General features: G+C 43.4%; 1 protein-coding gene across 16 annotated transcripts in view; it reads right to left on the minus strand.

Moving 5' to 3' along the window:
* Nucleotides 1-14,920, minus strand: part of psd3l (pleckstrin and Sec7 domain containing 3, like) — a 538,648-nt gene that overhangs the window by 162,337 nt on the left and 361,391 nt on the right. For all 16 annotated transcript variants that reach the window (XM_069925817.1, XM_069925820.1, XM_069925819.1 and 13 more), the window contains 2 exons: nucleotides 9,315-9,395; nucleotides 3,800-3,912 (listed from right to left, as the gene is read on the minus strand). In XM_069925817.1, coding sequence (XP_069781918.1) covers nucleotides 3,800-3,912; nucleotides 9,315-9,395 — 194 coding nt within the window. The remainder of the gene's footprint in view (nucleotides 1-3,799; nucleotides 3,913-9,314; nucleotides 9,396-14,920) is intronic.

The raw sequence follows: 14,920 nt of genomic DNA on the forward strand, positions 1-14,920 counted from the left end.
AGGAAAAAGAATCTCAAGGTTGTATGTGATGTCTTGGGTGTACTCTGACAATAAATCTAAACTTTGAACAGAATCCATAAGATGGTGACGATTGTTGAAGATCATATGAAAAAAATGACGCCGAACATGACAGATGTAATGACAGGGAAGCAACCTTGATACGTGTTCTGGTCTTGTCGAGTTCTTGAACCTTATTGGATGGAGATTTTTCATGTTTTGTCAAGAATATTACTTCTTCATCTTGAACCTAACGGCTTTGCTTGGAGTGTTGGATGATATTAACGAGTTATTTTCATCTGATCGTCAAGTCATACTACTTACAACTCTTATGGCACAAAGAGCTATCCTACTTAGATGGAAAGATCCTGTTCCATCCACTAGTACTCAGTGGTTATGTCATGTCTTAATTTAGAAATGATCAGGTGTTCCACATTGTACTCTAATACTAATTTTTATAAAATTTGGAGTCCTTTTATGGACTATTTTAATGCTCATTAAATCTGTTTGCCTTGATCATTGAATATATTTATTTATGTACAGGTGTATATGGTTTTTCCTTCAGATAGTAATGTATTATAGATTCTGCAGAACTGTACCATCTTTAATTTATGTCAAAACATTTCAGTTTCTTTTGTAAAAAAGAGTTCTTTGGGTTTTTTTTGTCATTCCTACAACATTGTATGGGGAAGGGGTATAGGTCGAGGCAAACTCTCTACCTATATTTTGGAAGTGTACTTCCATTTTTCATATTTGGTAACCTTGTGTTCTCTATACAATGTGTTCTTGTTCTATAAAACTCAATAAAAAGATTGAAAGAGAAAAAATAATGGCTCCGCAGAGCAGCCGCAGGCCTGGGTAGACCCTGAAGAGTCCTACTGCCCAGTCGTACGCTTGCTAAAGGCGTAGATGGGTTTTATTTGAAATCCTGTGAATGTCTGGGCCCAAGATGAAGGTGCCTATGTTTGGTAGCATGTTATGAGGGGCAAGAGACCACAGGGGAGCAGCAGATTGGTACAGGGCACCAGTAACGGGGAGAACATTTTCAGTTGAATAGGAGAAGTAGAGAAGATGACCCCAAAGATGGTGACTACAGCAAGGGGCTTTGCGAATGGAAGATACATATAGGCAACAAGCTGTTGGCAACTTGCAATCAAAGGACTCACACAAGGCTGCAGGTATCGGAACCGGGATTCAAAAGGATGCCTAAAGGGACCTGGGCACTAAAGGCTTTCTGATTGCGTTGGAGGTTTGGATCTGAGCTTGGATTGCCGATGGTTTGAACTAAACTGGAGACTTGCATGGCTACCGAGGCTGCGCAAGTGCTGGAGGAAAATCCATGGACATTAACTCAGAGGGGACTAATACAACAGATCCTCTGAAATTTCCAAAACATACAACATAAAACCACCAACACACACATCTTCCCCTCTCCTCCCTGCCTTCTGTAGGGGCTGCCCCCTCCTTGACTCCCTCATCCACTCATCCCTTCCTACCAATCACCCCCTTGGCATCTTCCTGTGATTACAGAAAGTGCCACACTTGTGCCAAATCTCCTCCATCACCACCATACGGGGCTCCCAACCTTTCTTCCAAGTGAAGCAAAACTTCACTTGTGTATTGCTGGAGATGTCTACTTTATCTGGTGCTTGCATTGTGGCCTTCTCTACATTGGAGAGACTGGATGCAGACTGGGAGATCACTTCGCTGAGCACCTTCGCTCTGTCCATATCAATGATAGGGATCTCCTGGAGGACAACCATTTCAATTCTGCACCTGACTCCCATGTGACATGACTATCCCTGACTTCATGCATTGCCAAACCAAGGCCACCTGTAAATTAGAGGAGTAATACCTAATATTCTGTCTGGGCACTCTCTAACCAAATGGCATTAACATAGACTTCGGTTTCTGATAGACCACTCCCCATTCTCCCCCTCTTCCCTTCAGCTCTCCACCCCTTCTCTTTCCATTCACAGACCTATCCCTCCTCTCCTTGTTTACTGTGGTGGTTATCCATCTTTTGCCAGTGTTCTTCCTCCCTGCCCACCCACCATTTTATTCAGGCGCTTGTCTATATTTTGCTCATACCTTGATGAAGGGCTCAGGCCCAAAACGTTGATTACGTATCTTTATCATTCCTACATTAAGTACACTGTTGACCTGCTAAGTTTCTCCAGCTTTGTGTTGATATTTCAATCACTGGTCTGCAGACCTTTGTGCTTTACTCGACTCTGAGGGGACTCTCTCTTTCTGAATCTAAAGGAGCGCTGGGCAATGCTAATGGAAAATCTTCGTCTGCCCAAAGGTAATTTTGTGTATTAATTCATTTTTGTTTTATCATATGACAATAAATTAAAAAATCTGAAGTTACATCAATAGCTGGGATGTCAAAATTGAACATGCAAAAACTTGCAGAATTAGGACAGCACTGTGGTGGGGGCTTTAAAAATGGAGCTGAACTCTGTGAGGTGCTGCTGATGTACTTACGGAAAAATTCCTACAATCCAGTATTTCTCAGGATTTAGTGTGCAGAAACTGCGCATTTTTCCAGATTATTGGATGTTACTTCCACCAATGTATCAATGTACTATTTTGTATCAATTCACTATTTTGTTCGATGTTACAATGGTAATTTTATTTCAGTGAACCAGGGAAGTCCAATGGGGAGAGGTGGTAGAATGAGGAAGGATTAGAACCAGGACCCAAGTCAGTTCAAAGGACTGGGAGCCAAACATTCAGGGCAGGGAACCAAACATTCAAGGCATCTGCAGAATTGGACAGTGGATTGTCTGTGCTTTACTGTAGCTCTCCACGTAATTTATGGTAATTATCCAAAATCTCATATTCAAAACTCTTCAAGGCAGATGTGGAATTGAACAGGCAAAGTCTGCCACCCATCTGATGGAAAGACCCATCTGGTGGAAATGTTCCATGTTTGCTTGGTCTAGCTTGTATTTGACACTAGACACACAGTTACTTTCACATCTTAATTATCCTTTGAAATGGCCCAAAAAGCCACTCTGTTGTATTCCATCAAGTAGCCCACAAAAAAGTTGTCACTCTCTAACATCTTTTTGACTAACAGGCAAAATTATTCACTGGAGTTCAAAGTAATTTGGTATGTCACCAAAGATTCTTGCAAATTTCTACTGGTGTACTATGGAGATTAACTCTGCCAGGACCATCATGGGTATCAGTCTACACTCCATTAAGGACATCAACAAGAGGTGGTGTTTCAATAAAGCAGCCTCTATCCTCAAGGACCCTCACCACCTAGGCCATTCCCTCTTCTCAAAAAGGAGGTACAGGAGCCAATGGTACAAAAATGGTACAAAAAACAGCTTCTTCCCTTCTGCCATCAGATTTGTGAATGGACAATGAATCACAATCACTACCTCACTTTTTTTTTTCTTTTTGAAAAAAATATAATTTATAGCAATTTTGTGCCTGTAAAGCTGCCACAAAACAACAAATTTCATGACACCTGTTCATGACAATAAATTCTGATTCTGATCTGCAAAGAGAATAAAACTAAACCGGTGAGACTAAACTGGGAGCAGACTAGGCACCAAAATTGTTCTTTAAGACACAGTCATAAGGCCTTATAAATATTGTGCCACTGTAACTGGATCTAAATGCCTGAACTCCCTGCCCTACCACAGCATGGTACAAGTATCTTCACTACGGGGACAGCAAAAGTTCTCAAGGCTAATTCCAGGAAGGGCAATAAATGACTTCCAACATCCTCACTACAAAACACAAATAAAAATTACACATACATCACTTGTCACTGACCTACCTTGAGAAGGAATAGAGTCCCGGTTACACTGATAATATCTGTTGGAGAAGTGGATTAAAACCCGCTCTCGTTCCTGAGTCTCTCCCATTAGTGCAAATGCTTTCAAGAAATATCTGTGACAAAACAAAAAGATTAAGCAAAACAGGGATTGATGATCCATCAATATTTGATGTCAAATCTTCATGAGGGGTAACTAAGACTAAGCAAATCTAGTTTTGGTCATTAAATGTGGGCAGACTGATAGAACAGAATGAGTTCTTCCAAACAGTACACCCCCACCACCTTTCAAGTACAGAAACTGGAGTATCAAATCTCAGGGGCATTTTTCTCATGCCTTGCTTACATGACAAGTGTTCCACCTGTATTTATGGAGCTCAGCAAGTAAGATGCACAACCTGAGAATGCAGCATCAATACATATTCACACACGTTGCATAGATCAAATCCTCACTACAATTAAAAATACTTTAGCTAGAGTACTGCCTTCAAATTCCCACTGCTCATTGTGGTAAAACATTGTTATACTGTGATTGCCTACTGCTGGCTGGACATGCCTCCTGAGACCGATCCTACCCATCACCACTTTGTACGCTCCCTACTCTTCTTGCCATGATCAGTCAATGAGGTTGGTTGCTGCTCCAGTCTATAGTCAATATAAGCCTATCAGTTTCACAACCTCAGTCTTTGTGGTAAATGATAGTGCATCAATTTTATTAATTATATTTTTCAAAGAAAATGGAGCAATACCTGAAACCAGAAAGACTCAACATGGACCCTCAATCCTCTGGCGCCCCGAGCACATTTGAACTCTGGCTATGTTACTTTGAGGACTTCCTGACAGTGACTGCAAATGTTGTTAACACAAACAAGGTCAAAGGAGTCAGATCCTGGTCTTCCCAATGATCAACGACACCAAATCATATACAGAGCCCATCGGTACATTGAAGGTCCAGTATCGTAGAAGGGTGAATGAGGTCTATGCACAGCATCTCCTGACCATCAGGAAGCAGCGACCTGGTGAGTCGAGCGCAGAGTACATACATGCTCTCTACAGGGTATGTGACGACTGCCCAGAATGCAGAGGACCTCATCTAGGATGCCTATATAGCTGGCGCATGGTCCAGATATATTAGACAATGACACCTGAATCAGAAGGTACACAACCTGCAAGGGGTGGTTAAATTAACAGAGACACTAGAGGTGGCCCTCCAAAACTTGGATGACTACTTGGCTGCCTCTTAGCCACCCCGGATGCTGCTATCTCTGGACAGGGGAGCGTCTTGCGCCATGAGTGAATTGTCACAGGCATCATCGCACTCCTCTAGCAACCAGACTTCAGCCACCATGGCGGGTTATCGCCCCGAATGCTACTTCTGTGGGCAGGGCAAGCACTCAAGGAAATGCTGTTCTGTCAAGGAGGTGGTATGCACTTGATGTGGGGAAAAGGGGGCATTATGCAAAAATCTGCCAGTTTAACCCACCCACAAAACCTTGCAGTGACACATGCCACCCTGGGCAGTTTGATCAGCGGCATCACCTCTGTGAAACAGTGACACCACATGCAAGCCATTGGAGCCATCATTTTGGACCGCACGGCCAGTGCCATCTTCTTGTGCCTGCAGCACCATGGGGGAACAGTGAAGGTGGCCACCTTGGGAACTCTGGCCCTCATCGGACTCAGTAAGTTCATACTGGCCTCTATCACCCTGAACCAAGAGAGACCACATGACCTTGCCAGGTTCATGATGGACTTCCAGGTATATGCTTGTTTGATAGCGGGAGTACAGAAAGCTTTATCCACCCTGATATCACTATGCGCCTATCCCTTGAAGTGCAGCCATTCGGCCATAAGATATCATTCTCATCCAGATCAAATTTGGCAGATGTCCATGGGTCCTGTATGGTGACTTTGACCATTGGAGGCAGTTTACAAACACCTCAGGCTCTTCGTCACGCCGCAGCCCTGAACCCGTTTCCTGCTGGGAGTGGACTTCCAGTGCCAACTTATGAGCTTCACATTGAAGTTTGATGGGCCCCATACCCCCTCACCATTTGCAATGAAAAGTTCTTAGATGGTCCTCTGTGCATGACCTGTGGGCTCTCAACCTTCAAGGTCACCCCTCCACCACTGTTTGTGAATCTCACCCCTGTCTGCAAGCCAGTGTCCACCAGGTGTAGGCGTTACTGTGCCGCAGACAGGGTTTTCATCAAGTCAGAGATGCAGCGTTTGTTGGGCGAAGGCATTATCAAGGCTAGCAATACTCCCTGGAGAGACCAGGTGGTCATAGTAAAGAACAGGTTGAAGAATAGGATGGTTATAACTATAGCCAGACCATCAACCAGTGCACACAGTTTGATGCATACTCCCTTTCCCGCATATCCGATATGGTTAATCAAATTGGACAATATAGATGGACTTCAAGTCAACCTATCACCAGCTCCCTTGGAGGACCACCAGTATACTACATTTGAGGTGGATGGCTCTCTTTACCTCTTCCGCCAGGTCCCTTTCGGTGTCACCAGCAGAGCCTCTATTTTCCAGCAGGAGATGGATCACATGGTGGACCATTATAAACTACAAGCCACTTTTCCATATCTTGACAATGTGACTATCTGCAGTGATGACCTGCAGGACCACGTCGCCAACCTTTGAAAGTTCCTCCGGGCCGCAAAGCTCCTGAACCTTACAATTAACAGGGAGAAATGTTTTCCAGACAACCCGACTAGCCATTCTCGGCTGCATTGTCGAAAATGGCATCATTGGCCCAGACCCCGACTGTGTGCACCCTCTACTGGAGCTGCCCCTCCCCCCCCACCCACATCCTCAGAGCCCTGAAGACATACCTGGGTTTCTTCTCGTACTACGTTCAATGGGTCCCCAACTTTGTGGATAAGACTCACCCATTAGTAAAAGCCAGCTCTTTTCCCTTTCAGCAGAAGCCCGCACATCCTCCGCCCATAACAAAGACAATTTCACCAAGGTGACGATGCATGCGACAGAGGAGTCCATGCCTTTCTAGGTGGAGAGTGATGCGTCTAGCTTTGCCCTGGCTGCCACACTCAACCAAGTGGGCAGACCAGTCACCTCCTTCTCGCACCCTCCAAGGCCCTGAAATCCGCCATTCCTCAGTTGAAAAGGAGGCCCAGGCGATTGTGGAGGCGGTAAGACACTAGAGGCACTACCTTACTGGCAAATGCTTCACCCTCCTCACAGACCAGCAGGGGGTCACCTTCATGTTCAACAACAAGCAGAGGAGAAAAATCAACTATGATAAAATTGTCAGGTGGAGAATCAAACTCTCCAGCTATAATTATGAGCCCCCGATGCCTTGTCCTGTGGGACTTGTGCCAGTATCCAAATTGACAGATTGCAGACCCTCCACAACAAACTCTTCCTCCAGTATACTGGGTTCTTCCATTTCATTAAAGCCTGGAACCTACCCTACTCCACTGAGGAAGTTAGAACAATTACTAAAAACTGCCAGGTCTGCACCGAGTGCAAACCGCACTTCTACCACCTGGACGAGGCACACCTGATTAAAGCTACCCACCTCTCGAGCAGTTGAGAATCAACTTCAAGGGGCCTCCCCTTCCTCATCATCGTCAATGAGTTTTCTCGCTTCCCTTTCGCCATCCCCTACCCAGACATGACCACGGCTACAGTCATCATGGCCCTCCACAATGCCTTTACACTCTTTGGGTACCCCTGCTTCATCCACAGCGACCAGGGTACCTCATTCATGAGCGACGATCTGCAGGACTAACTGCTTCCCAGGGGCATCGCCACAAGCAGGACCACCAACTACAATCACAGAAGGAATGGGCAAGTGGAAAGGGTTAAATGCCAGGAAATCTGAGACTGATCCACTGGTTGAGAGGGTCTGCCTCCTCTATGCAAATCCCCAGTGTGCCAATGTAGCTTTCCCCGATGAGTACAGACATGGTTTCCATCTGGGATTTGGGACCATTGAGCGCCCTTCTGACTGCAATCAACAACCAACAGACACTCCCCCTCACTGCCATCTTGGGGCTCTTTGAACCTGCTGCTGACCACACTGCAGTCCTGGCAAATGTTGTCACCCATGATGTGCCAGGACCACACTCCATCCTCCCTTCAACTGTCCCTTCCCACCACCCCCCCCCCCCCCCCGGCGAACTGTGATGACAGACCATCCACATCGCCCAGGGCGACATGGTGGCACCCCAACCATTATCACATTTGTTCGCTGCAGCAAAAGAGATCCCCCTGACAGACTTGACCTGTAAAATATGTATATGTGTATATATTTGCTTCGTTTTCTTCTCCCACCCTGCAGGTCTCTTCTTTAAAAAAGAGGAAGGGTAAATGTGGCAAACCACTGTTATACTGTGATTGGCTACTGTCGGCTAGACACGCCTCCTGAGACTGATCCTACCCATAACTCCTCTGTATGCTCCCCACTCTTCCTGCCGTGATCATTTAATGAGGTTGGTTGCTGCTCCAGTCTATAGACAATGAAAGTCCATCAGTTTCATCACCTTAGTCTTTTGTGGTAATTGATGGTGAATCGCTCATTGTGGAGTATCTTTACGACACAGAATCTCTTTACCAGATATCATATTGCGTGTGGTTATGAAGATTCTTCCTTAATAACACCAGGAGACATTAATGAAGCAGGTAAAATAAGACCAATCATAAACAGGGCTAGGTAACAGAGACCCTACCTGCACACGTGTAAATGGAGTAAGAGTGTCATGTTACAGCCAACTATACAAGGATGAATACGTAACAAAAGGCTCTGGAAAGACTTTGCAGACTTGCCCATTTTGAATAAATGCTGGGCCAAACAGATCCATCCCACCTTTCTGAAGGTGGAGATACAAGAGGTAATGCACTGAAAGAGAAGGCCAATGGGAAGCATCCCAGCCAGTGTGTAGAAAGGCCATTGAGGACCAAGGAAAAAAAAATACAATATTTAATCAGATCCTACAAGGCATCAAAAATTAGCTTCTTGAAAACCACAGTAGCAGTTAACACACTGTTATAGCACCGGCAACCTGAGTTTGAATCCAATGCTGTCTGCAAGGAATTTGTACATTCTCCCTGTGACCACATGGGTTTTCTCTGGGTGCCTCTCACATTCCATAAACATATAGGGTTTGTCTGTTAATTGGTGAATTTGGGCTGCACAGACTCATGGGCCGGAAGGGCCTGTTACTGTGATGCATCCCTAAAATTTAAAAAGACTGGAGGCAGTACTGATAATCTTCCTGCAGCTGTCACTATTGAGTTGCTCAAATCACACCTCATCAGGAGAATCGCCAATAGATTTGTAGCTTTCCCCTGATCTGCTTAAACTACATTCAACAAAGTGAGTGCCTTCTCAATTCTCAATCAAACCACAGGAAGAAGTGGATAATTGTTTCTTTTCATTCACAAATCAGTGGGAGATGGTGGGGGCTTAATGATGGGAGACAGGAGCAGCTGGTGAAATCACTGCACAGGTAGAACGAAGCTTGCATCTTCCCCAGCTTACCTTAATGACTGGTCCAAGGACAACCCAGTGAAGTCAAAAAATCTGAGGTATTCTTCTGCTACTAACTTGCTGAACTCATTACTGCAATAAAAGAGGAAAATACATTATATAGATTATAAGAGCATTTTTATATCAGTGGATTCCCAATGGAACGAGACAAAATTAAACACATAGCATCATTCCTTCAGACAATGTAGAAAATGATGCTTGTCCTAGTCTTCTCATATAATCCAGTAAAAGTGTAGTTTAGTGGTTAATCAACCAATCCATCCTTACTTAAAGGCCAGTTAAGATGTTCTCTGTTGGTGAAAACTGATTGACATACCATCCTTTGAAATTAGTACAATTAGCCCTTCTTAGTCTGGCTGGTGTGTGATACTTCACCACAGACCTGGAATGAAGCTCCATTCATTCAAGTTTACAAACATTTTTCATCCAACCACTCGAGACAAGGACCCACTGGTTGAGAGGGTCCGCCTCCTCTATGCAAATCCCCAGTGTGCCAATGTAGCTTTCCCCACTGAGCACAGACATGGTTTCCATCTGGGATTTGGCACCATTGGTCACCCTTCTGACCGCAATCAACAACCAACAGACACTCCCCCTCACTGCCATCTTGGGGCTCTTTGAACCTGCTGCTGACCACACTCCAGTCCTGGCAAATGTTGTCACCCATGATGTGCCAGGACCACACTCCTTCCTCCCTTCACCTGTCCCTTCCCCCCAACCACAGACCAACCACATCGCCCAGGGCAACATGGAAAGACCACTCAGCTCCTGCAGTCTGCTCGGCCATTCCGTTGAAAATTACTGATCTCTATTTTCCCCTCTTGGTTTCTACATTAATCACTCTACAAAAAATCTACCACAATTAATGGAACAAGAAAATCTGCAGATATTAAGGTCAAGTACATTACACAAACATGCTGAAGAAACACAGTAGGTCAAGCGGCACTTTTGTGTACAGGTTCTCCCCAACGTACGACCTATTCAACTTGCATCCATCCGGAGATATGACCAGATTTTTTTTTTTTTTTAAATATAAAATTTAAGTAGTTTATGTTATATTTGACAAACTGTAACAGGGATACAGGGGGTACAAGAGCCAAAATGTGTGCATTCATCTTGTTAGTCAGCATCCCAGTGTCCATAGTCTGTGCACGGCACCTTGGTTCCTGTGCGCATGGATGAGTTTCCGAGCATGATGAGTTCGCATATCGGAGTTTGGTTGGCACATGTGTGAGAGTTAAGCACATTGATAATATTGAATTCACTCTCGTGCATGCGCCAAACGAAGACTCACACATGCGTATAGGAATCAAGATAGCCGTGCCCAGCCTATGGACCCCAGAACACTGACTACAATGTAAGTACACATATTTTGGGTCTTACATGTCTTGTATCCCTGTTATAGTTTGTCAAATATAACAAAAATCTGTGATAAAAAAAGATTTGATTAAAAAGTTTGTTTTAAGACTTTACCTGTCCAACATGTGCGGGCAAAATTCCAACTTGCGTCCATTCTGAGATATGACTGAACCTTCAGTTCCAATTATGGTCGTAAGTTGGGGAGTATCCATATTGCTATTGCATTCGTGTTCAACAGATCACCCACACCAGGAGTTGACATAATGACATGACTTTGTCAGAGAGATACAGTGTAGAACAGGCCTTTCACCCCATCAGTCCATATTGACCATCAGGCATCTGTTTTTATATTAATTCTAAACTTATACATTTATTTCCACACCATTCCCTTCAGTTCAGCCCTCCCCAACCATCTATACACAAGGGATAATTTATGATGGCCAATTAACCAAACTGCACATTTGTAGGATGTGGGATGAAATTCACTTAGTTATTAGGAGACCTTGCAAACTCTGCACAGAGTGCAATGGAGATCAGGACACTCTTTTGCTTCTCCTTCTCTTATTGTTGAGAATTGCCTTTTACTCCAAAGCATGTTGAGAATTTATGATCACAGCAATATACATAATCAGGGCAAAAGCAACATCCAATGTTTCCACCAAGTCTACACCACAGAACAATTTCAATCACACAGTACTTCTCCCAATTACCCTGCTCTCTCTGCAGTCCATCAAATCCCTTCAGATTTTACCATCCACCTACACAGACAATGGCCAGTTGACCTACCAGCTATATCTGGGATATAGGTGGAAACAGAACACCGATGAGGTCACAAAAGAGAGTGTGAAAATTCAACAAAGACCATGACCGCAGTCAGGATTGAACTCATGTCACCTCTCTACTAGCTGTACCATTGAGCCAGTCCATTCATTCCATGATGGCACATAAATGAAACAGTGAGAGAGCTGTTGAGGTTTTCAATAAAAGGAACCACAATCACAACTTCCCTATTTTGGGCATATAAAGTTTTGGCTCCAATTTCATTCTTTCCAGATAAGACCAGTTTGCAGCACTGAAACAGGCCCTTCAGTCCCAGCTTGTTCATGCTGACCAAGTTGCCCACACAAACTTATCATACTTAGAACATAGAATTCTACACCAAAGTACAAGCCCTTCAGCCCTCAATGCTGTGCCGACCTATATATTCATTAAAAAAACTAAACCCTCCCTACCTTGTAACTCTCTATTTTTCTTCCATGTGCCTGTGTAAGACTTTCTTAAATACCCCTAATGTTTCAACTTCCACAACCATCCCTGGCAAGGTATTCCAAGCACCCACAACTCTGTGTAAAGCCCACTGCTCTACTCATTAGACACCCATGACTGTGTGGCCAGGCACAATTCCAATGCCATTCACAAGTTGGCTGACGACACCGCAGTTGTTGGCAAATTAACAAATGCCAATGAGTAGTGTACAGGAGGGAGATAGATCAGTTCATTGAATGGTATAATGACAACAACCTTGCACTGAACATCAGCAAAACCAAGGAGATGATTGTGGACTTCAGGAGGAAGCCAGGGGAACGTGGCACAATCCTCATCGAGGGCTCAGTCGTGGAGAGGATCAAGAACTAAAAATTCTTGGGTGTCAACATCTCCGAGGATCTGTCCTGGACCCTCCACATTGAAGCAATCACAAATGCGGCTCGCCTGCGGCTTTATTTTGTGGAGTCACAGAGAAGATTCGGTAAGACTCTCATAAACTTCTATAGGTGTACCGTGGAGAGCATACTGGCTGGTTGCATCACTGTCTAGTATGGAGGTGCCAACTCTCAGGACAAGAAAAATCTCCAGAGGGTTGTTAACTCAGTCTGCAACATCACAGATATCAGACTTCACTCCATCAAGGATATCTACATAAGGTGGTGTCTTAAAACAAGCAGCCTCTATCCTCAAAGACACCCACCATCCAGGCACACCCTCTTCACTCTGCTACCATAGGGAAAAAGGTACAGGAGCCTAAAGATGAGCACTCAGAGGCACAAGGACAGCTTCTTTCCCACCACCATCAGATTCCAAAGACACTGCCTTACTTTTCGTGCACTATTATTTCTATCTATTTATTTATTGCATTTTATTGTTGCAAGATGGTTATAATATGAATGTTTACTCTATGATACTGCCGCAAAACACCGAATTTCATGACTTGTTCATGACAATAAATTCTGATTCTGATCAAGGACAATTGTGCTGTCCCAGATTTCCCACATGATGCAATCGCAGCATTCCACTGCCCTAACTGTTGTCTCCATTATCTATTCCTGGTTAAAATAAAATAGTCTTAACTGATCTCACCTTACTAGAAACTAGCTTGTCCTCAGCCTCTGCTTGACAAAGCTGCAAAGTCCCACTCCTTCACTGAGTCACTCACACACTGGCTACTCTGCTTGAGCTTCACTTCTTTTTAATTTATATTATATTACATGACAATAAAGGAATTTTCACTGCCTCTTATCAGTAGTATTCATTCCCTCCATCCACCTCTTCTATCTTATTCACTCCTCTTTATTAATAATTTTTTTTAATAATAATCAATGATTGTATATGTTAATATTATTGTACATAAAATGGTAGGTGTTTCTTTTCTTACTTTTGGGTGGATGGGAAGAAAAATATAGAAGTTTTTTGTATCATTGGATACGGATATTTGATTAATGTTTTATTTTTTTCTGTCATGATGCAAACAATTAAATAAAATTTTCAAAAATAAAAAGTCTTCTCCTAAATTGGCAATGTGCCACATGATAGAAGTACCATAGTGTGGCAACACTATCTTATGCGTCATGAAATAGGATCTGTTTTGACCTGCAGCTCAATACTGATCACTAATTGTAACAAGCACAGAAGTCATAGTTAGTTGACACAGAAACTGATCATTCAATCTACCGCACCCACATCGACCGCTGGGCACTCATCTGTACCAGATTTCAAATGTATTGTCAGAGTACATACATGACATCACACACTACCCTGAGATTCCTTTGTCCCGTGGGTACAGCAGAATTACCACTAATTAGTCGTGCAAAAATAAACTGAACACAGCGTAAACATGTAAACAAATAAAGATCTTCAACAGATAATTAATGCAAACAAACTGTGCAAAATACAGAGAAAACAAAAAGAAAATCAATAAAGTGCACAAGTCTTCAAAGGAGTCTCTGATTGAGTTTGTTGTTGAGGAATCTGATGGTGGAGAGATTTAGAAAGTTTTTAAAATCAATATATAGAAGTACCAATGAGAGAGAGAGGATGCAATACTTGACCTCCTATTAGGGAGCCAGATAGGTCAGATGACAGAAGTATGTGTCAGAACATTTTGGGTGCAGTGACCATAATTTAATTAGTTTCAAGTTAATTATGGAGAGGATAGGTCTGGTCCTCGAGCTGAGATTCTTAACTGGAGAAAGTGTGAGGTGTTGCATTCTGGAAGGACAATCTAAGGTTGGACATACACAGTTTGGGAGTGCAGAGGAACAAAGGGACCTGGGAATTCAGATACATAATTTCATGGAAGTGGCATCACAGGTAGACATTGTTGTGAAGAAAGCTTTTGGCATCTTGGCTTTCATAAATCAAAGTTTTGAGTACAGGAGTTGGGATGTTATGGTGAGGTTGCATAAGACACTGGTGAGGCCAAATTTGGAGTATTGTCTGCAGTTTTGGTCACCAACCTACAGGAAGACTATCAGTAAAATTGAAAGAGTGTAGCAAAGATTTACTAGGATGTTGCTGGGTCTTCAGGAATTGAGTTACAGGGAAAGATTAAACAGGTTAGGACTTTATTCCTTGGAGCACAGAAGAATGAAGGGAGATTTGATAGAGATTTACAAAATTATGAGGGGATAGATAGAGTAAATGTGAATAGGCTCTTTCCACAGATTAAGATAGATAAATACAAGAGGACATGGCTTTAGGATGAAAGGGGAAAGTTTAGAGGGTACTTCTTCACTCAGAGAGGTGGGAGTATGGAATGAGTTGCCATTTGATGTGGTAAATGTGAGCTTTCTTAAGTTTTAAAAATAAGCTGGATAGATACATGGATAGGTGCAGATCAGTGAAACTAGCGATGTGAAACTTTCAGCATAGACTAGAAGGGCCAAATGGCCTGTTTTCTGTGCAGTAATGTTCTATGGGTAGCAGCTGTTCCTGAACCTCATGGTGTGAGCCTCAAGAACTCT

The sequence above is a fragment of the Narcine bancroftii genome, chromosome 3 (assembly GCF_036971445.1).
Source record: "Narcine bancroftii isolate sNarBan1 chromosome 3, sNarBan1.hap1, whole genome shotgun sequence".
Classification (NCBI taxonomy): domain Eukaryota; kingdom Metazoa; phylum Chordata; class Chondrichthyes; order Torpediniformes; family Narcinidae; genus Narcine; species Narcine bancroftii.